Genomic DNA, 24,409 nt, shown 5'->3' with positions numbered 1-24,409 from the left:
TTTATAGGATTAGTAGTATACATAGAAGATTATTTACCGATCAATTAAGGTTTGCAAATTATCTCCCGTTAGGTCTGTTTGGAGAAGGCCGTCGGGGCCGGACCACAATAAAGTGCTTTGTAGAGTAGTTGGAGATGATTTTAACGTTTTACCAATAAATTCGGATGACCACGGGCCTAGAACATAAAATAATATTAATAGTCTAGCAATATTGCTATTTGATTGCTTATAGATTCTAGATGAATGTAAATCTTTATTTATTTTGATGTTATTAAAAGCCCTTTAATGTTGATTTTAAACTATATATTTCTATTAAAAAATTCTAAAAATCTCAATTAATTGGGAAATCATTCAATGATTTTAGACATTGTATTAAATTTTGATTAGCGGATTAATCCGTTTTTCTAGGAGGAAAATACTCAGTTGCCATGTCTAATGTTCACATTATTCCAATAATGCCAATACCACACAGATTAGAGCAGCCTGATTAGTGTGTCTTTCCTACCTGAGCCAGATTGGGTGACGGCTGCGATTCTTATGACGTACTGCGTATCTTGCTCGATATTGTCAACGATGTGCGTTGTTTCGTTAATATTTTTACTAAAAAACAAAACACTTAAGTCAAAAACAAGTCAGTTGATGTAATTATTTTCGAAACTTTTAAAGGCCTTTTCGGTAATAGTCCAACTGGATGACTTTCATTTGCTACTTTTAGAAACATTTAAAGACAACTGATAATAATATTAAAACCAAATGTTCCTGGGACCGTTTCTCGTCATTAAGACGTATATAATTTTTAAATCAACTTCTACACTGAAATTATTACTTTATTACATTATCTGTTCCTCGAAGTCTTCATTACTGAAGGTCGTCCCTGTCTTGAAAAGGTAAAGAATCTAATATAAAAAATAATAAGAATATTTTCAATATGGGTACATGTTCAAAATAATACTTACATGCCGATAGTCTCGCCGGTAATAACATTCGTCAATTGCAAATGAAAAGTCCACTGCTGCCAAGCGCCTGTTCCCTGATGACCCAAAAGATGTGGGGCCGACCAGGAAATCTTTGCCCTGTTAATCCCCATCACAGCCTGAACCCCTAACGGTGGATTAACAGGAACTGGAATCGGCTGACAACTCCTCAAAGCCACTAGAACTTCCCTCATCGCAATGGTCTTAGTATTATATGTTACGGGATACTCGTTGTGGAAGTAGCTGTCTCGTTTTGGATGATATTCCTCCATTAGGATTTCGTTTCCATTCGTCCAGTAGAAGAGACCATTGGCATATGCTATAGACCGTGGTGAGAAGAACATTGGTCGTTGTGTGTTGCTGCGGAAGTCTGATACTTCACGTCTGAAATGTAAAAAAAGTATGATAATTGTACACATTTTGCATGGAGTATTAACAACCGATATATATATATATATATTAATATTGTATACAGGATTATTAGTAATTCAATGTATTCCAGTTATGAATGGTGACTATTTTTGATAAACGCAAAAGTGAATCATATAATATCAAAAATGCACAACGGAACTTATTTGAAAAAATATTTTGTTTTTTAAAAATTATAAAACACTTTCATCAATATTAAAACAACTATCGGACCGATAAATTTAAAAAGTGAGACTAAAAAAGATATTATTTCAAATTTTTTCCACTAAAATGCCTTAAATAAAAAAAAATACGTTATGACACTTGGTTTGTTTGCCCATAAAATAAATTAAAATACTGTAATAATAACACGTTAAAATGGTCTTACCCATCCAAAGAAACGGCTAGGACTGTATTTCTTCTTATATGAGTAACAAGAAGTCTAAAGTCAGCGTGATCTACGGTAAAGGCGCCTAGGTTAGCATCGTATACTATTTGTTTTGGGCGACAATCGTGTTTGACGCCGTTGGAGATGTTAGCCAGGTCTAACCGGTATAATCCTCCACGTTCTATACCTCTCAGGGCCCAAAACAGATAACTGAAAAAAATAAGAAAAATGTTCTCGTTAAATTTATGACATTAGTTCAAATCTATAAGTCATTAATATGTTGGATGATTGTGTTGTCTTTGGAAGTATTTTTATAGTTTGTTGAGTTGGTGTACTGCGTAATTCTAAGTTTTCTGGCAAATCTTTGGTATCCAAAATAGCTAATTCTAATTCCACTTAATGCAATAGGGGCCGTTCAAGTATTAATATGCAGATTTACAGCAATTTCCTCATAGATGATGACATAAAATAGTAAAAAATATGTATACAATTAGATAAAATTTGCTATGATATATATTTTTTTCGTAAATAAAAGATATTCAAGTAATTTATTATTTGTGTTATAGACACGAAAGATTGCACAGCAACAGCGATCAATAAATTGACTTACCCGTTATAAGCATCCACTTCAAAGTGTATGGGTCGTGAATTAAAACCCGATGAAGCTACAATACCATTTTTACCGTCGAAATCGCATCTCGATATTATCCAACTTGGGTATAGGCTGGAATTCGTTCTGTTCGATCCCTTATAATAATAAACTTCACCAAGCACATATAAGTGTTGGTTGAGCCAATCCACTGAAAGGTCCAAAGGCTTATAATCTATGGTTTTTGGGGATAAAATAGCTTCCGGTGGACTTTTCTTTGATAAAGAGCTTTTGTAAACGAATCCATTTGATACAGATATAAATAGGTTATCACTGGATACATCAACGCCTACTCCTGTAAATAGACAGACGTATGACATAGGTATTAAATACATATAATATGTATAAGATACGTAGCGAATCTGTAATTCTCTTTTATAAATAAATAATACAATACACACGCTGCGTATGGCTATGAAAAAGAAACACATGAAACATAAATCTGAGGCCCAGATAAAGGATATAGCGCCACTGGTATTTTAAATGCCAATAATGGTGTTGTTATAATGGCATAACGAAGTGCTAAAGACAATTGCCAAATATAGCGTTGTCAAATTAAACATGATTTTGTTTGCTGTAGAGAAATATGCCAATTACCTGTAATAATATGCTCCGTACTGTATAACTCTTCAACTGGGTCCGACAGCATATCGTTAGCGGATGCTGCAAGAATATTATGTTCCCCGCCCAATATAAGAATTGGCTGTTGTGATGGAACCGCTGAAATGTAATTTAAGTATTATAATATTTGAATGTACTTGAAAATATAAGTGTATATTTGAGGACGAAGATTTATCCGAACCGAAGAGAAAGAAGTGTACCAAACTCCATTTATGCTTATTGATCGAAAATATAGTGATTTTAAGGTGTTCTTAAATAAAAGTTCTTATATAGCTTTAAATCTTTTCTTGCTGAACACGAATGCTCTAACGAAGCGTTAACTTATGTAAATAATTTTGTGTAAAATGAAAGACACCAAGTAAGTAACTAATAGACTCGTATGATATTTTTTGAAACTTTCTTTTTAGAACGATTTAATATTTAATTAATTTTTAAATTAATTAAATATTATAGAAATTAATATTTACCCTTTACACATAACATAAAGTACATTAAGTATGTATTAAAGGTAATAAATATGATTAAAAAAAAACTTTTTAACTACGTTTTTACGTATAAAAAATAAACAGATGACTTAAAATTTTAAATTTGTTTAAAGCAATAATGAGATAATATAACTGTTACTTACAAGTAGGTAAAGATGGTGTAGATATAAGCACATAAGCTCTCGGTCCCTCCCCAACAGCGTTCCGCATTGCTACAGACACATTGTACTGACGAGCTGGTGCCAAATTTTGGAACATGTAGAACAAATTTTTGTTTGACGCTGGCATATCCTAAAGAAATATTTAATCAAAATCATGATAAATTTGTTGATATAGGTAATTTAAAGTTCACATATGAATGTCAGTGAAAAAAAATGATTCTTAATTTAAATCTTTGACGGGAAGTACTGTCAATAAACGGCCCGTAACTTTTTTAAATCCAATAACTAATAAATTAGAATTTTAATAGGTTTTTAAAAATAACATTCGATTCGCTGAATAAAAAGGACCGACGAATTTACTAATATTATAATAAAAAAGAAACATTTTTGGATCTCCTTGAAAAATACTAACCTCCAAAACATCTATAGTGTTGGGTTGTGTATCAGCCAGTCGTAGGACATATGATATTATCTGGCCATTGGGAAATGGTCCTGGCTCCCAGGAAATAGCAACTCTGCTTGAGTCTGGCGCAGCAGCTCTCAAAGATGCAGGTGCAGAGCTCGGTTTACCACTGTCTGACGTCAATATGACAACCGATGGCGCTGAATAAACAGGCTCACCAGCGCCATTCCGACCCGAAAGGAATATTGCGAGACGGAACTGGAAATATATAGAAATTATTATAAAGCTTCTACGTAAATCAAATGAATCGCTGATATATATGCAAGTACACGCATTGTTTCCGAGAGGCTAAGTAACTTTTATGTTATTTTCATCGAGCAGCTTTAATTTTTGGATTTACATCAATGTGATGTAGGTAGGGCTCGTTTCAAAGCTCGAGCAGTAACCCGCCTTCATATGCACGTCCCATCCCCCATATATTGTTCCTCCATGGTACGAATTACTCGGTGAAATATTTCTCCTTGTCATTACAATTCTTTTTTATGTTATAGGAGGCCAACGGGTAGAAGACTCGCCTGATGTTATGTGATACCGCCTCCCATGGACAGTGAAGTTGTCAAAAGCCCGTGGTTTTCACGAAACTCGTCCAAATGAGAGTTTAAATAATGAAGTTTTAGGCTTACGTTACTACATATTTCAGGCATGACAACATATATTAAACTAAGTCTAGGTAGTATTGTGATTTAGTATTACCAATAAAGTATTTAATTATTGCCACATTGTTGTTGTTATTATTAAAATAATAATAATAATTTATGATTAAAGTGCTTTAGATCGAACAATTATAGAATTCCGCACAATCAGCCATATAAAATAGGCATGCAAATGTCCTATTCATTTTCATTAAGTCATAATAAGAACATCAGTACAATGTCATAATAATAAGTTAAGCTATTTATAATTGTCAAACTTTTGGTCCAAATACTCGCCCACGCTATATAGGTATCTTAAATTTTTTTGAATACATCACAGTGAAACATGCATGCAGCCGTGTTGGATCCCTCGGCATACTTTGTTACAGTTATAATAGCCATAATAATTTTTTTCTGAGTAATAAAATCATTTTTCTCATCTACCGAATTGCCCCATAAAAGGATACCATACATAACTGCATACTACCATACAAAGCGCATAACTGAGGCCTAGCCGATAAGCAATAATTGCACCCACTTCTCGTCCACATTATACACTTGTAATTTAAATAATAAAAAAAATATATTTACCACACATAAAGCCAAAACACTGTGGATTGTTAAAATAACGTCACCTTGATGTAAGTCTATTGCAATAGTTTTATGCTAACTAATGAAAAGACAGTGTTAAATTCGTACATTTTCGCCATAGTTGAATAAAGGAAAGTGAAAAATAAGCTGGAAAATTTTAAAAAGTTACATTTTGTAACTTTATGTTATTTTTTTGTTTATTATAGGACTAATGAAAGAAAGTTTAATAAAAACGCACAGATTTTGTTACATTAAAAGTGTTTCAGTGAATGAAACTGAAAACTGAGTTTTTTGTCAAAATATACATCACGCTTCGACCAAATTAACGCGCTTAAATATTTGTGACATCCTCTTATTATAGAGGGGAATTTTATCTGTAAAGTATCTGTGTATCCTAAATCTATTTACCGAATCTTGTTTGAATTATATAGAATTTTCGTCTGTTTGTAGGCATTTTCGTGCATTATGTACGATTTAGATTATTATTGTTTTCTTTAAGTATCGTTATTAGATTAGAAATACAGTGTAAACTTACTAATATAGTGACGTTGTCATTTATGAAATGTTACATTTTATGGACAGTAAGACAATCCAATCAGACGTTTTGTAGCGTTTGACGTTAAATCAAGGGATGTTGCACTCTGTATTTTATGGTAAAAATTCGGCACATATTAATTTAAAAAAAAAATCATAATTTAAATATAAGTATTCCCAATAGCTGAAGATGCTGTTATTTTTCATACACAATGCAATGCAGTCGTGACTTTACCATTCCAATGACAAAGTCTCGAAGTAGTAAGGTACATAATAAACTTACTCGATATTTGGTATACGGTCTCAAATTTTCAACATGGATAATGGATCTATCTGAATGACTAGAATTGGAGTAATATTGCCAGCTGCCAGGTAACTCCTCGTATCTCCATTGAACAAGGTAGGTGAGATTTCCAAGCTTTGGATTTCCTTCCCATACTAAGGATAGCGAGGTCGCTGTTAAACTGTCCGCTACTAGTGCTGGTGCAGGTGGCGTTCCGATTAGGTCTAAAAAGAATAAGTTGACATTCGTCACTGTTAATTTCTAAAATTTTCGAATTTCCTTTAACATAAAAAGTATTTGACCACAAATGAAAGAATAAATTCTTTAAACCTTTTAAATAACTCGCCAGTATTTGACAGGATTCGAACAGGATTCTGGACTTATACCTATCTTATCGTATCATAGTAATTCACGAAGACAACTTAACAACTTCCAATTGCTTATAAATAATAAATAAATTAAAAAAAGGGAAATTATATGCACCAATTGTTTTCAAAATTTAGCTTTGTCATTACCTAATAGACCAACGATCTATGCAAAAAAAGAGTTCAAGACTAGCGCTGCCACTTTATAAATCACCGTTCTAAATATACACCGTTCTGTATGTGAGGTACATCTTAAAAAATATATCCTACCTTTTATCATTTGAAAATAAGTGTTAAGAGCTTCATTGCATCCCATCACGCAGTACAATTCTCGTGAAAGCGCGGTTTCTGAAGTAACATTCTGAAATAAAGGCAGCTATAAGATCCTAGTTTATTGGGATCTTCGGGAAATAATGAATAATAAAAATAAATTATTGAATTATTTGCTATATCGCTTATATTGTTTTATTAACAATGGAAAACAATTGTCATACAAAAGATCCCAATCCAATTATAAAATCATTGATAAAATCTAATTTAAAAATTCAAAGATGTTATTTTCAAGTTTACATTTGATACTTACACAAGCTGATTGACAAGATACATCCAAACCTTCTAACCACAGGCTGCACCCCATTCTGCACTGTAAAAAATAAAGTCTTTATTAATTTAGTTTATGAAGCGGAAAACGATATGGGTTAAGCGGTGTGAAATGGATTCAGAAAAGGTTCTCAGGTAAAACATCTGTATATAGTTTAAAAAAAAATTACATATAAATGATAATTGGAAATTATATAGATACATAAGAAACCATATAATAATATAACAATAATAAAGACTTATTGATTACTAGTCGTTGGCTAATAAATGTGATTATTGGTACGTAATGGGATTTAGAGAATAAACAAAACGAATAAAGACAAAATGAGTTTGAATTGTGGGAACAAATACTTTTTTAAGAATAAAACTAAATTTTAAATAATAAGTTGGTTTACTATCATGTAGAAATGAGGCTGACGAAATGTTATCCATTTAATTATAATATTTTGGTGTTTTTACAATTCAAAATTTAATCTTCATTACCATTTAAATAATCCCAGTTAATTACACGTTTTAAAATTAGTGATGACGTGATAAACAAATGACGTGCCCGTGTTTACCATAATATAATTTCCTTCAATTATATCGACACCGTACGGGCTCTAATAGAATTAAAATGGATGTTCTACGTACATCAATGTTGGATATCATAGTTGTTAGCGAAAAAACTACAAACATAGGCAATTGTATTTATTATTTTCATGTTAATTAACTTGAAACTAAACTTTCAGGATTCGTTTCTCCCTGTACAGGCGTCTTTATGACCCTTTTGATCCCCATAAGTATTCTAATAAATTTAATAAAAATACTTTAGTGACAGTGACAAAATTAACAACAAAACAAATGCTTCAAAGAACACAGTTGAAACTCAAAATATATTTGAAAATTGCTAGCAAATCATCTCACAATGTATCGATTATATTTTTTATAATATTTTTAACATATGAACAAAACAAGACAAAAGAATTCAGATCAATAAAAATAGGCCAAATGTTTTGTTTACGATTGTTTTGTAAATCAACGAATGAATTTCGCGCCTGTTTACGCCACGTGCACATGGGACGTCTAAAAACTAAACTCAAGTGCCGTGTCATTGGCTCTGTTTTACGTTTCTAACGTATACAGGAATTAACAGGATCGTGAGAAGGTGCTTTTAACGGACTTTTACGGTCGAGAGACGGCCTTTACGGGTGGTGATTTAGTCATGGCAGGTGCCTCGACCTATTTAAAGACGACGGGTGTCTTGGAGTCGTATAACGTTTTTAAACAAAGAACAATATTTATTTTTAAAAATGACAATGTATTGCAGTCCTAAGTAATTAAATTAAGTTAAAATATGCAAAAGCTGGAGAAAAATATTAATTGTAATTAAATATTTATTATAATTGTATTTTTTTAAAACTTATTTACTAAAACTGCATAGCTTTTGTTAGCTTAGACGACTTGAAAACGCATTATCCCATTAAGCACAATTAAGTGAACAAATTTTTGTATCACATAAATTACAAACTCAGTGGGCGTTCTTCATTTTAATGAAGTTATCTATTCGTTGAAATGTCATAATATTAGTGAATAGATAAAGCAATCAACATAAATTAAGTACATGATCCCTATTTATTTTAATAATATAATTTCATTTACATCATTTATTCCTTTCATTTTACATATTAAAAATTTTAATATCTCTAAATCTAACACTAAAACAAAAATATTATAGTCTTTTAGTTGCATGGACTATAAGACTATATATGTTTGTGTAAGTACTACATATTGCAAACAAAACGAAAATATAAATGCGAAATAAAGAGTTCTGGAAGAGCATTCGTGGTCGGCGATGACTCGAAACGTCGAAAGTTTTGTACATAAATTATTTATTACAGTTTTCTTAGTATTATTCCAATTATTTATTGTGTATATGTGAAATACTATACGGAAGATGAAATCATTGAAATTTATTAAAAGAGGAATATCTTATACTTAAAAGAATATTCTTAGATTTTGCAATATAGGACGCGTTGAATACAAACAAATGTTTTGGTATACTGTTTATGGTATCTATTTATTTATTTTAAATAAGTTGTCATTACTGGTATTTACACTTATTACTACATATATACACACACCTACATCTAGTCACTAGTATAATGCTATAAGGATCAGTGCATTTTGTTTTGGGTGCGTAATTGTCTGGGTCGAGACCTCGGACGCACAATCATTAACGCGATCTGGGGCACCTGATTCACCAGTTAGCACCACGTACGGATGATCCGACAATTAGTGTGTGAACAATGTTATGTATTTATACTAAACAGTGCTTAATAAGGAACAAATAAATGCCTCAGTACTTTAGGCTTTACACAGAGGCGTAGAGGCTTTGTACAAAGCTTACTTAAATTACTTTGAATATATATATATATATTGTATATTTGTTGCTTTGTTATGATCATGCTATTAACATGGACACTTAGAAGGGGTTTGTTTATTTTGTTTCTGATTATTGTTTAATCAGAAGCGGATAATATTACATTAATGTTAGTCAATCGAGTATTTATTTAGTATTTCTTTATATTCCAATTTTAAAAGGATGCCAGTTATTATGCGACATATATGTCACTATTAATTCTACAGTTAACATGGCCCTTCCGCCATAGACGGTTCACTTGTCACAACACCACGCCTAGCGTACCCTTGGTAGGAACGGATGGACTCATTTCACAATAAAAATGTATTAAAACTCCTGCCAGGTTTAATTTAAAATAATATCATAATTTAATAGTTTAGAAATGTAAGATATATACTCTCAGATTACATCAATAGGAGCTACTTCAGTCTATAGTTACTTACTTTATGATTACTATGAGCATTCGTTTTTCTAATCTCGTCTGACGTTTGGCAGCTTTTTGTTAATTCGTAAAGTTAATTATCACCCTCCCTACATTTTTGGATTGGCTCGGATCTTTATGAAATTAAAATATTCAGTGGTCATAAACTAGCTAAGTGCATTATCGTCTAATTAAGCAGCATCCTGTCTCGTGCCCTAATAATAACAAAACAATAGTTGCTCCCTTTAGACTCATTAAAATTGTCGTTTTAGTTAATTGTTGGAACGATTTCGGAAACCGGCTCGGAAGTCCAATTGGGAGCGCGCCGGATGCAGGTCACTGTGAAAGCATGGAGTGCTTTCGAATGCTTCATCATCAAGCAATTGAGCTTTCAATTATGATTATACTCTTATCATGTGATACTTCGAGGCGATCAAAGGGGACTTTATTTAAAAAAAGTTCAATCGTTGTCAAGTTTGCTCGCAAGTTGGTTGAATACCAACTGTTTGACGTGTTTCCTGCTCTGTTTTACACTACACCGGTATCGATTTTCACTATGTAAAGTTGGCATGGGTGATAACTACAAACTGCTGATTTGCTATCACAGCTCATAAATGACTTTAGGCGCCAGAGGATAAGTGACGATCTGTTTTTCTAACTCAATTCGTTATTGACCTGTGATAAACTCTGTGTATCTCAAAGTAACCCATATAGTTATATTTTATTACACGCGGCAATCACCCGTTCGTTCTGTGGGAAACTCGTGTAACCAGTCATAAATGTTACCAATACTAGGAACTATAAGTACTCCGTAAAATTAATGATCTAATAATTGATTAATAATGTTTCATTAATGTTCGGATCCGTAGGTTTAGAACAATGCTTAAAATGTACTGCGAATTGATCAGTCAGAAAGTTAACATAAAGGTAGGATCATTGAAAGCAACATTTCCAACTAACGTTTGACCCTAACACAAGCAAACAGCGTAAGGACACAATTTTGAAAAACCATCTAATAAAGGAAAGAAATCCATTTCACTTTCTTGAGCTATTTTTGTACAACAAACCTTATTCTTTTTTAAGGATTTCAGTCATTCAAGTCAGAATTAAAAAATGTAAAGTGGGTGATTCTAAATTTAAAAAGGCTTGATTACAATACAACAGGTTTTTTTATGCCATTTGAGGTGGACTTTAAATTTGATTCCGTCACACGCGTTTAATTCACACACCCATGCACATGTTGACACACCCACAACCACGCATGCTTTAGTTGTATTTTGTTTGTTACTTTAGTTTAGTCATAGTAAATCGTCATCTCTTATATTTTCTAACCGCGATGGAAGGCTGGTAACTTGTACATGACTTCTATAGCCTATTATAGGCCAGCCTCTTACAAAACTGGTCAATACCTTCAGTATGTATGTAAACCTGTAAAATGCAGTATAGTAAAGATTTTTTCCGGTAAAATAACTTTTGTGTATGTATTAAAAATATTAAATTGTCTATTTCTATGAATATATATTGAAAGGATGTTCGTGCTGTCAAGTTAAATTAACACAGATTTAAATGTAAAATGTGTGCAGGTCACGCGCGGGCCCACGCCAACCGCTTGGCTCTGGCAATTGGATAATGAAGGGACAAATTGGGACCCACCGTCATGTTCCGCGCCCCAAGAGCACTCTTGTTCTCTAGTGTACTTAGATGGCCTTTAGGCAACATGTTAGCCATTTATTGACAGTAACTAATAGGGAACATAGATCAAGCTTTGTTAGCAAGCAATCCTTCTGCTTGCATAGATAATAACTATATATATCATAAAAAAACAAACATGAAAACATAATTCAATACAATAGCTTTTTACTAATTAATAAAATATCTGATATACCCACATTTAGGTAATAATGGTTAACTTAGATCAGCAGAATTTTTTTTATAGAACAGGAACGGGCAGGATGTTGACTGATGTGATGTGACCACCGCCTATAGATACTCTCAATACCAGAGGGCTTGGTATTGGTACTCTCTTTTCTTGAAGGACCCTACTCCTCCTTCGACTCCTTCGAGTCAAATTAGTAATACTTCAGTAGTTTCAATGGTTTCACATAGTGGTTTTACATCTTCATGGGAAATTAGTTACTAACAGCAGTCGCTATTATTGCAAGCGTCAAGCCCACGAAAAGCCTGCCTACAAATGTTCAGTGCATTCTTTGAGATCATCACAATACTAAGTAGTTAGCACTATTGAAGGCGATGGCGCATCGTTCTATTTTTACCCTTCACTAGAGCCGTTGAGAGTCCAATAAATGGGCAATAAATCAAAACACTCCATACTTAAGTGCACTTGCTACAATTTCACTGACCGGATGGACGCATTAAGTTTGAGGATCTCCGCAAATGGGACTGCAGTTTTGTTGACAGAAAGACAATATGTACCTACTAAAACTACTAACAGAAAGCAAAAGTACGTAGTAAGTAGTTATTATTGACATTATATAGCAAAAGAAGCGAAAAAACACTACACAGGTAAAAATTTCTCTACACACAAATACCAGGCGAGGTGATACAGAAAAAAATTCACAATCTTCTTCGACGTCCGATGATGTATTTCCGCTACTTAGTTCGAATAATTTTAAATATATAATTTATGTAGTTGCGTACGTAATGCAACAAGATTTTTTGAAGGTTTTTTCCCTATTTTCCTTATTTTTTACTTCAAAGGTTGTAACGGGCAGGCACTAGAAATGTTAAATGACCGCGAACGCAAGCGGAGAGTGGTTGATATAATGAGGAAATAGGAATTAGCGGGCGACGATACAGAATGCACTTTATGAATGTAACCAGAGTTAGTTCATATTATAGTTGAATATACAACAAAACTAACATAGAGATTTTATTGTACTCGTACATAAATTTAGTCACTAGTATAAAACAAATAAAAATCAATGGCGCTACAACTGATATCTGGGCCGCAGATTTCTGTATCTGTTTTATGATCATTTGTACTCTAATAGGCAAGCAGGTAATCAGCCATCTGTACCTGACGTATGCCGTCAACATTTTGGGTCTAAGGCAAGCCGGTTTCCTCGCGATGTTTTCCTTCACCGTTCGGGCGAATGTACTGTAGAAAGAAAGTCCATTAATGCACAGCTGGGGATGGAACCTACGACCTCAGGGATGAGAGTAGCTCGCTGAAGCCACTCAGCCAACACTGCTCTAGTTCTAGTATAATATTTAAATTAGACTAATCAGATTGATAGATAGAATAAAAAATTCTTACCAACCTTTATGTATATATTGATAAATGAAATTGATAGCCTGTTTTGTTAAACGTGGCTCAAGTAACAATTGAGCGTGAGCGATGTCAAAATTGTTATAGTCTGGTATAATATCCATATATTTAAGATTAGAATACTACCCTAAATAATTCATATATAAAATATAGTTTAAATATGTATATAATTTTAAAATGTTTCTGCGTCTTTAATTGCATCTGTATACACATAGCTATCTAAGTCAGTCTAACTATTTTTAGCCCAACACCTGCCCTAAGGCTATAATTAACACGACTGAGATCTTAATTTTAACAAGGAAATGCCTACGCGTCTGCCTTTGTCTTGGTATAGATTAGACTTTAATAGACTACAGAAATGCTAGGATAAATGGCCAGATTAAGTTGTCTGTGGTTCCATTAATGTTAACAGCTTCACATTATTACGAATGAAATTCCTACCGCAATATTTCAAATATCATTAATAACATATTTTTACGTATATTTATATATATTATAAATCAATGTTCATATTTTTCACATTCACTGTAAAACAGTAACTATAGAACATTCTTGGTTTAAAAAATTACCAGTTAAAAATAACAAACCCGAAGTGGGTTTGCCTCCAATTGACGTTATGGGATCTTAAAACATAATTAATTTTAAGTAAACAATCTAATATACAAAATTCTCATGTCATGGTTTTCGTAATTAAACTCCTCCAAACTGGCTCAATCGATTTTCGTGAAATTTTTAAATGTAACCGGTGGTACCCCTAAATTTTATTTTTTAGACATTTTTTTTTGTTTTTTTTTTATGATACGGCAAAAATACATACAGCCCTTAATTTTCAGTGTAAAGTGTTTCCTAGTAATGATATACATGGCAAAATAACGTTTGCCGGGTCAGCTAGTCCCCATATATTATGCTAAAATAAAATCTTAAGAAGTAAAACAGTTCCAAATCTTAAAACCGAAAGTAAACAAAACTAATTACTAAAATTAATGAAAGGGCCGAGTCGAGTGCAGTTACACGCATATTTCAATTAGTCGTTGTAATTACTTAGGCGCGATAACCGATTCATGATGCCCTTTCTTATGAAAGCCCCGTATGACGTCATATCATAATTTGTACTTCATTTACTTAAAAGGTACGGTCAGTGCATAAATAAACATAGACAGATACTATCATAAACTTATCGAAAAGTCAAGGTGTATTTTTCAATAACATCACGCGATTTTTTTTAATACTTAAGATCAGCATTTTGGTACAAAATCCGGCACATCATATGCGCGCTCGTAGCCGCACTACCACAGACAATCGATAATTAAAAAAAACCTTACAGGTGGAGCAGGCCAGGGATTCGCGGATGCACTAGGAATTAACAATATAGAACCTTATTTTATTAATACGCAGACGAAAGTAAAATAAGAGCTATTTGAATTTCACGACATTGTTACCATTAAGTTTTTAAATCACTGACTAGTGTTAATGATAATTTTCTTGGGAGTAAAACATCGAATGACCGACTTCAAAAAAAGAAGGCATTTTTATATTAAGTATAAGAGAACTTTGCTAATACAGTGTAAAGCTTTATTTAAATATTTATATTGGATTTTACAAATCTTTAAATATTTATAAGCCTAAGCCACTGACCGTTGTGATTATAATTCCGTTGCATTATTGTTTTGATGGTTGTGCTCTAGTGACTTTACGAATAAATTATTTAAATTATTAGTAAGTTACGGAATATTTAAACGTGGGAATACGTTCGATACATGTTTCGAGTTGAGGGGTTGCAATTAATTAAATGTAAAAACTTATACACTCATAGAATTATGTAAATTTCTTTTCGATATTTTTTGTCTTTATAGGTGATTTAATAACATTACAATTAAAACGATCCTTGCAGAATCAAAAGGATTAAATTGTCAATGTTTTTTTCTTTTAGGTGGATAACTCGCTACGGAACATAATATTTTACAAAAAAAATATTTGTTGTCCACATTAACAGTAATTTCAACAATTTTTACGAGTTTCATAAAATATTAAGTAATGTTCTTAAAATGAACTCAATTGAAAAACAATATTGGTGTTTCTCACATAAATAACACCATTGACTTTAACTTCCGATGGGGAAATGGTCATTTCCGAACACAATGCGTTGAAGCGACAAAATCGGTTGATTCTGACAACAGGTATTGTGGGAATAAATTTAAAAAGCGAACAGTGTCGTAGAAATTAAAACTGGAGAAGAGATAAATCGAAGACAGCTTTTAATATTACAGTTATTTTATTGAATCGACTTTGTTTTCATAAAGACATACCTTTCCTTTATAATTTGGGAAGCCATAATAGTATGACAGTGGCGCTACAGCCTGTTGGTTTTGGCCTGAGATATTTCTATCTGTTTCGTGATATTTATTTTTCTTAATAGACAAGTATGTGATCAATTTGTGGCATTTTTCTCGTGATTGTTTTCACCACACGAAGGTTAATTGTGCAGATAGATGAGTCCATTGGTGCACAGCCGTGATTCGAAAATACGACCTCAAGGTTGATAGACGCTGAAGCGGCACCCATTAGGCCAACACTTCAAAGAAAGCATTGTTATGTGCCTATCTCATACCGCTGTCATACTGCTATTTTTTTACAACAAGCTAAATATACATAGTACATACTTTTGTTTACACATTATGTTTTAATTGCGTTTTTATTTTAATTTTGCGTAGCATTTATATTTGTTCCTGACCAAAATGATTAGTTATATAGTTTACCAAATATAGTAACATATACAAATATAGCATCATGTGGTAAACTTCAATAAATAAATAAAAATAACACTCCTGAATCTTAAACTAAGTTTTACATAAAAATAATAAAACTAAAGCAATACAAAAATGTATCCAGAATAACTTTAATGATGCCAGCATTACTTATATATCCCTTACCGTACGCATATACGATACTTATAATTATTTATAAATAAGCTATTAGTGATTAAACAGAGACAATTGCATAATGCTTTGCTTCCTTTTTTTTAATCGTTTGAAGCTCAGCGGCTGAAATCGCGAACGTGCAGATTTTTATTCGGGCTTGATCTGATATAACGTACTCTAAAATAGATCCGAGGGGAGCTGGCAACTAGCAGCTTCCTTCCTGCGACCATCCGGCGTCGACTCTCACGCGACCCCCATTCACCATAGCAAAGCGTATGGTGGACCATCTAATAACACAGCTTCCTCAACTTTACATTGATCCGCGGGTTAACAACCTGCTCATTGCAATTTATTGCTGCACAATTGGCACTCGGATTCAAGGATTAAAGGGATATTTATTTTACTAAGTGATTGGATTGAATATGGCCTTGTACTAAAAATTACATTGTATGTTTAAAGTCGATTACGATTAAAATTATTTATGAAGTAACATACATTTTTCTAGCGTTAATCAGCAGAGCCAAGATAATATAAGATTAAAATAACAAACAGGAACTACAGTTTATAAACAAGTAAGAGAAAGTAACTAAGCGTGTTTTTAATCTTTTACACCTTACGACTTGCTTTTAATTGCGTTGAAAGATTTAAAACATTGTAAAGTTTAAATAAAATGGTTTTGTACTCTAGGTAAGTATAAAAATAACAGTTTTGATATTATACAGTGACACCCATTTATCTTGAACATTGTAACGTTAAGAAAAACAAAACTATAATATGTATTATTAATTATTTATGCTATTATTCTTCTGGTAACTTGAAATATTGTTTGTTCTTAACTTCGTTAAGAAACAGTCTAAACCCAAGCTCTTACAAAATTGAAAAGCATGTATAAATGAGCTATAATATTAAAATTCATATAAACTGCAACATATTCTAACAAGTCAATTGAGTATATTGGGAGGGTACGCGCCCCATCTTACCACTTAAACCGACGGTTTTTGCGTCATGCTCCCTAAATTGAGCTAAACTGATAATTTTGACATTAACCAGTAGTAACTGTCAGAATTTGGCGGGAACGAGCTGTTTTATGTCTCTTTATGATGGATGCGGTTTTGGTAGATAATGTTTAACTAATACTGATATTATTTTAGTTTATGTAAAAAACCACTATTAGGTCTTTAGATAGTTAAAATATCGATAGAAATATACAGTTTATATAGTATGAAATATTCTATAAATAATAATCTATTTTTATAAACTTTCACGAGTTCTGTTATTTACTATAATTCCTAAGTTGTAAAACAGGGCAGTATACAACCAGTTGTAATATAATATTGCATTGTACTAAAGTAAAATTACACGTTTACACATACGCCTGTATTCTTACTATTATATTTTAATTTTTAGACCCTAGATAACACAGCACAAAGCAATACATTTTATGGAACAAGTAATGCTTTATTCGTACGAGACGTAATTACATTTATTTCAGATATATGATTTTTAATAAACGATTTTTGTTTAGGAGCTTTTATTTGTAGACCAACACCAATTGTTAAAATAAAGATTAATTTGTCTGTATATTTTGTAAGGGGAATCTGATTATAATGTTAAGCGCCAATTTTAGCACATCGAGGAAAAAAATTATCTTAATGTGCATAAATATCTGTGACATTATTATTTATGTTTTTGAAATTATATTCATTATATTGTAATCATATCTTATAAAAAGGTCATGTCAACAGTAAGTTGCGATTAAATTATCGGTAATTATAGAAATAGGTAATTATTTTTATATGACAACACCAAGAGCGACCTACGTACTAGCATCCTTGGCACCTTTTATCGGTAATGTTACTGGCGACAAAAAAACTACGTAGTCGTGGCGCACTAGAGTACAGGTACGACTCAGAGACCCGCTTTAGCGCTAAGTATGGCTCCGTTATGTCAAAAACAAAATATCCAATATGGCACGCGGTTACAAGTGCGACATTCAATCTCGAGATTATCCGTTCAAGACTCAGCTTATTTTTCTCATTAACTCGCTCGTAGGGCGGTGAAACAAGAATTTTAATTGTAAAACGTTACTGAATTATTATTAGAAATATTATTGAAATTGGTAAAAGTGGTCTGAAATATACATTGTGTAACATTAACCCAGCGAGCAAGTGAACATCGTTTAACCCAACTACATAATGGTTACCGCCATTTTCATTGGCAATAGAGACTGACGGATTAAATTGTGCTCTACAAGTATTATAAAGTATTCTGTGCCGAGCTGAATGGGCATTATATTCATTCACATTAGAGGTCAATCTTTAATGATCTATTGAAAACTTTTGATGATTTTTTGTCAAATATTGATGATCATGGTCAGCTTATAATGTCTTAAACAGCTGTAATGAAAACTGTATGTATCTACTTATAGTATAAAACTTATAAATTTCTTTTATAAAAATATAACAGACTCCAAAACGCATTAAAAATATATTTCTTCTTTGAATTGGCATTATAATAACAGAACAAGACATGACGACATTTTTTAGATGTCAGTTAGTAATGATTTGTTAGTACAAATCCTAGTACAACAATAATGCAAATATACTTAGATACGAAGTATTGTATATTTTAGGCGTTTAGTCAACATTAGTCTCCTCCACCAGTCCACCTTAAGTGTGAAGAGTGGTATCAATATAATTATGCGCACCTTACAATTTTTTTAAAGTGTTATGTAACAAATTAAAAGATTCTAAAAAAATCTTATATGGATATTTTCCGAACCGAATCAATTTGTAATCGGTCGGCTAGAATTTTATACATAAGACCAAGTTGCATAAACCGCTTCCGTTAAGTCGTAAAACTTTCGATAGTTGGGTAATACGATATTTAAATAAAAGTAAATAAACACCCTTCTTATCAAACATTTTTTACGGCCAGTGCGAGCGATTTTTATGACATATTTATGCAGAATTTATTTACGACTTCAATAGTTCAGGGGGAGATATTTAATAACACTGTAATCCATGTACAAAACGGAGAATTAGACCATCGGGGCAACAATTGTAAATTTAATGGTCAATTATAAAAAATTATAAACAATCGAAAGCTACTCCGAGTTTTATAAATTTTCGTTTGTTTCTATTATTTTTTTACTGAAGAAAAAAGTAACTACGACACCTGAAACATACATAATTCTCTAAATGTAGTCTAGGGGTTAACGACTTCGATTGAAGATCAATGATGTCTCGGACGGAGACAACAATTTCTTGCCCTAAACTTGGCAATATAATTAATTACTATTAAACAGATAAATTTATTGGTCTTGCGCCTGCCATCGTAATACCTTGTTCGTGTACGTAGTATGGTTTAGAGTGATGCACTGTATCTCCTGCGTAGCCTTGCCAGTGAATAGAAATTAGCCGCCGTGGCCGAGTAAAAATGGAGAATATTAATCACGTATTTTAGCTATAATTTTTATAAAAACATACTTGTTCGACGCTGCAGTCTGAGCCACAATTGACGTCGAAGTGCCCCTCCCCGGTGCGATTCTGAAAGGAAATCAAACCATCAAAAAAACAGGCAAGTGCACAAAAAATACAACAGGTTTTTAATAATCAGGTTGAACATCCACCGGAGACTAAGCTAATAGCTTCCGGCGTGACTGCGCACGCGCAACGAAGCGTGCCTCCACTGATGGGACATCGAGATTTTGTTCTATATATCTGCGTTAATAGCTGAATAATATTTTATCTATAATACGAAGCTGATATAATGCAGATGTAATATAATGTTGTGATTCGAATCCTCTATGGTGACATTTTCATAGGTAGCGACCGAGACTTGATAATCAAATATATGCCTCTACATTGTTCACTTTACTTTTAATACATATTCCTTAATATCAGGTCAGTCAGTGGTTCTGGGATGGTCCCCGGTTAAACGATAACAGTATAATTGTTGAGTTTAAAGTCAGTAATGTCTGCTCATCTAAAAGCTAGAAAAGCCAATTTTCAGAGTAAAAGATGAAGATAGAAAGAAGTCTATATTTTTCACCCGGTTTGAGAAGTGAATGCCGATGTACGGTGTTCGAAAAAGTTACAGTTTTATAGATATATAAATAGTTACTAAAATATATTAATAATGAAAGCGTGATAGACATACATCAATATTTTAACGTAAATATTTGTTTTATTAAAATTTATAAGTAACTGAGGGTAAAAATTCTGTTTTTTTGCGAGCGTGTGAGCGGAACTGGTGCGGTTGTTCTGCACTTTTCTGGATTCTATCTTGTAATATGATAGCCTTAGGCGGCTACAATTTTGGAATCTTTAACCTTCAGTTTTTGTGCTTTGATTGGTACGAAAAAGGACATCCGAAAACCCCTAAGACCATGCAAGTAGATGAATTTACTAATTAAGAAAGTATTAGTTGTCTGGTTTTCAAAACGTTTGAAAAATAGAAGTTATAAAGCAAGTATAAGTAACATGACGAGATTTTTTGTGGTGGGGTAAAGTTCGTATGTGTTCATCTATTACCACAGTTTAAAAATGGTTTCTATGCATCAACGATTCTTACCAACTTATTAATATGTCGCTATAGTAACTACCTTGTATCATAAGTGTTTTTACAGTTTTGATATATTAAACAAAAAAGGAAATTACCGAATTGGTACTATTATATTATAAATTAAAACTACCCTAACTACTACTAAAAATAATATTACACCTAATTATCTCAATAAGTAACCGCATGTTAGTATGGCAAATTTTATTTAATCCTCAGGTATACTCTCTCTCTCTCTTTTAATAGTGAAGAATCAAGTAGGTCAACATTATTTTCGTTGTTTTAATACTTAAGAATGTTTATGTTTGAATTTAGATTAAGGACGCCAATTATCACATTGAAGGAGAATATCAAATATGTAGACACGCGGTTCTATATTTAGCAGTTTTGTTGATTACAGCCGCTAGCTAATTGTCAACAATTACTTGAGCGTTGAACTGGCGCAAACGCACTAATCCTTACGCCTTGAAATATTGCCTTTGTTTATTAATAAATTTAAGTCATACATATATTTCTGTTTATTGATTGAAACAATAATCACCTGGTATAAATATCACGACAGTTTATTTATTAAAGCATATGCAAAAGAAATAAATACTGTTGAGTATTAGTTTGTCTAATAAAATATTAGTCTCCTCTAGAACGTAACTTTTTCTCTTGAGTACTTAATAGTATTTTTAAATAAGTAGGACGATGTCCATTTTACACGCTAATAGGTTCTAATGGATTTCGACTTAATAGATTGTTTGTTTTTCTCTTAAGAAAAGGAAGTATTTCTATGTTATTCGTAAATAAATGTAGTTATGATGTTAGTTTGTTTTTTTTATGTCTCTTGTAAATAGTGCATTTAGTTATTAATTAGGTACGAATAATAAATCTCTAATAAATAATTATACCATATACCAGATTTGTTTACGAGATAGGAAACAAAAACAACATTCTAACCTGAAACGGGCATTTTTCGCTGCATCGCGCGACAGCTTCCGCTCCAAATTTCTCGGTGATGGAACTATAATCGCAACCAATTGTCCGGGCGGACAAAGCCAATCCCAACAACACTAGGCATTTGTGCCAATTCACCGGCGGACTCATTGTACCCTTGCGCTCACTCGATCCCACAAAGCATCATTTATCACAACATAATAAACCATATAATGCCACACAGTCCTAGAAAAACATGTATCTTCCTTAATTAAAATTTCCCGCTAAGTTCGCGCTCGAAGTACAAAATATATGCGCATGCGCATCGAAAGCTACATGCATACTGGATCCGCCCGCCGCGCCGTTAAACGGTAACGCCTGCTACGGGCTACGCTTAATTGGGCGCTACGACGACCTGTAATTACACCTTTGTATAACATGTTACGACAAAATTTATTGTTACAATATATACAATTTAAATAATAATAAGTGACTGAATGATGAATAAATCCCCATTACCCTAATTCTTAATGTACGTCTCAAATGATTTAATTCTCTTAACGGCTTATAAAATAACAAACACAGAGATACAAGATTCATATAGAAACCAAAATTGTAATATTAAGACAAATATTATTTCATCTTTTTCGATCTGGTTGTTAAACAATATTCCGTTTTCAACAGTAAACGCTAAGACCAACCTCATCCATACTTAAAAACTTCAATGAAGCAGACCTGTCCTTAAAGTTTGATTGAATGAGAACGATTTAACACGGTCAAAAAGTATTGCTTAATAGATCAAGGACATAGAACAATAGTGATGTATCAAAGTAAAACGAGACACGGGAGCTCAATTAATATAACTGCCCACACATCCCACGCGCACGTTACATTCCTCTCTGGAGATGATTTCATTTTGTTTCTCTACAACAAAACATTTGCTATGATTATTTTTGAATGCACTAAGAAAGTAATTTAAGAGTTGATATGAATTGTTTTGTGTCTGAATAATGTAGAAATGAAATTGAGCAAGATTACTTATATTAAATATGAAAAATCTGATAAATATGTTAAAATACTTTTACTAAGTATATTAACATATTTTTGTCCTTATAACCTTTTGCGTGTTCTATAAAATTTCAAAATTCTGTTCGAATTAGGTGGTGTTTCAGTCTTTTGGATAACTGGCACTTTCTATTATAAAGAATCGAATTATAATTATTATGTACATCATTTTTGGTTAAACGCGGGAATCTTATCTAATCAATGCAAATTATGTGTATGTAAAAATATTTTTCTTTATTGTGCGACCGCCATCTAGATAATACTTTAAAAAACTTGGATTTACTGTCACTTCTTTTTTGACAATCGCGCCATCTATACCAAGTTTTTAAAATTACATGAAGAGCAGAAGATAACATTGGTTTGGCAGTGTTACAAATATTAATATTATGATTGGTTTGATGGAGACCGTCAATAGGTGGCACTGCTAACCCAAAATTATATTATAATTTCAGCTGCTGATAAAGACTGGTTCTCTAAATGAAGGAGATGCCAAAATTTATTTATTACTTTCATTATTTGTTACTTTCATTGTGTTGCTACATACTAAAGGTATTTAGTTCACAGGAAATAACAAATATTATATAATTACCACAAGTTGTTTTATCAGCAATAATAGAAACTTGTATGTTAGTTTCCGGATTGTGTCGGATAAAACCAGACAACGAAGATAAGAATGAAAATATGTGAATGATATTGCTGAGTAGGTACCTAAACCAAACCAAAACCTATAGTTATTCAAAAACATTTTAAAAATGTTATTTCGAGTATATAAATATATATATATATAATATTCGAGTATTATAAATAACATGCTTTTTCAACAATAATTAAAAGTCGTATATGTATTGGTAATATAAAAGACAATTGAATGTTAATTGTCTTTGGTAATTACTAATTAATTCTACCTGTGCATCATTGAGACTAACACATAGGTATCAAACTTTTGAATCATCGTGATACCTACTTCAGAAACCTAATCACATTTTGTATTTCCATCACGTGTGTCCAATAAAATCGTCACAGCATACATCCTCCATACCTATGTAGCGTCTCTTATTAATAAAGCAATATATAGGTTCATTTACAAACGGATTTTGTAATTATTATTCTGCTGAATGTGTATCTAATCATCCGGATATACCTTTATATAAAAAAAATTAACACAATTCTAAACGGGCAGCAACCCATTGGTACCCATGTGACTTCGATCAAGACAAACAATAAAAAAATATACGTGTGTCGTATGTGCGTGCGAGTTAAGGTAAGGTAGGAACGCCTCACGTAATATTTGATTCCGTATATTTTGTAGATAACCTCAGTCAATTTACAAGGGATGTTCAATAAAAAGTGCCAACTCAATTATCTTTTATTAAATGTTATTTTATTTTTCGACATAGTCCTCTACCAGGTTTATACATGTACATCTTTTTTCTAAAGCTAAAATTCCCTTTTAAAAAAATCCTTTTCTAATCCCTTGAACCGCGGCAACTACTGCGTCGTCGTCTTCAAATTTCCTTAATCGCGGAAATAGTTAGATTACTAGGAGCTATATCCGGTGGTTAGGGATGTTCCATCAATTCGTGCTCGCTTTTGTAAGGACAGCTATCGAAAGTCGTGGACTTGTACGCAGAGGCGTTATCTTGGTGAAACTAAACAATATAGTGAGTTTGCCACGCC

The 24,409-nt window shown here is 32.5% G+C and overlaps 1 protein-coding gene across 3 annotated transcripts in view; it reads right to left on the bottom strand.

The window, feature by feature from the left end:
- The window catches only part of LOC123713576 (proto-oncogene tyrosine-protein kinase ROS), a 34,886-nt gene extending 12,891 nt beyond the window's left edge, over window positions 1-21,995 (bottom strand). For all 3 annotated transcript variants that reach the window (XM_045667300.1, XM_045667303.1, XM_045667301.1), the window contains exons 1-13: window positions 21,692-21,995; window positions 19,672-19,731; window positions 7,138-7,197; window positions 6,825-6,915; window positions 6,190-6,413; window positions 4,099-4,347; window positions 3,669-3,816; window positions 3,017-3,139; window positions 2,381-2,714; window positions 1,771-1,980; window positions 957-1,358; window positions 506-600; window positions 38-176 (exon numbers count right to left, since the gene is read on the bottom strand). In XM_045667300.1, the coding sequence (XP_045523256.1) occupies window positions 38-176; window positions 506-600; window positions 957-1,358; window positions 1,771-1,980; window positions 2,381-2,714; window positions 3,017-3,139; window positions 3,669-3,816; window positions 4,099-4,347; window positions 6,190-6,413; window positions 6,825-6,915; window positions 7,138-7,197; window positions 19,672-19,731; window positions 21,692-21,838 (2,282 nt within the window). In that variant the 5' untranslated portion in view covers window positions 21,839-21,995. The remainder of the gene's footprint in view (window positions 1-37; window positions 177-505; window positions 601-956; window positions 1,359-1,770; window positions 1,981-2,380; window positions 2,715-3,016; window positions 3,140-3,668; window positions 3,817-4,098; window positions 4,348-6,189; window positions 6,414-6,824; window positions 6,916-7,137; window positions 7,198-19,671; window positions 19,732-21,691) is intronic.
- Window positions 21,996-24,409: the final 2,414 nt, after the last annotated feature.

The sequence above is a fragment of the Pieris brassicae genome, chromosome 8, assembly GCF_905147105.1.
Source record: "Pieris brassicae chromosome 8, ilPieBrab1.1, whole genome shotgun sequence".
Taxonomy (NCBI): Eukaryota; Metazoa; Arthropoda; class Insecta; order Lepidoptera; family Pieridae; genus Pieris; species Pieris brassicae.
This window is presented reverse-complemented; position numbering and strand designations above follow the sequence as displayed.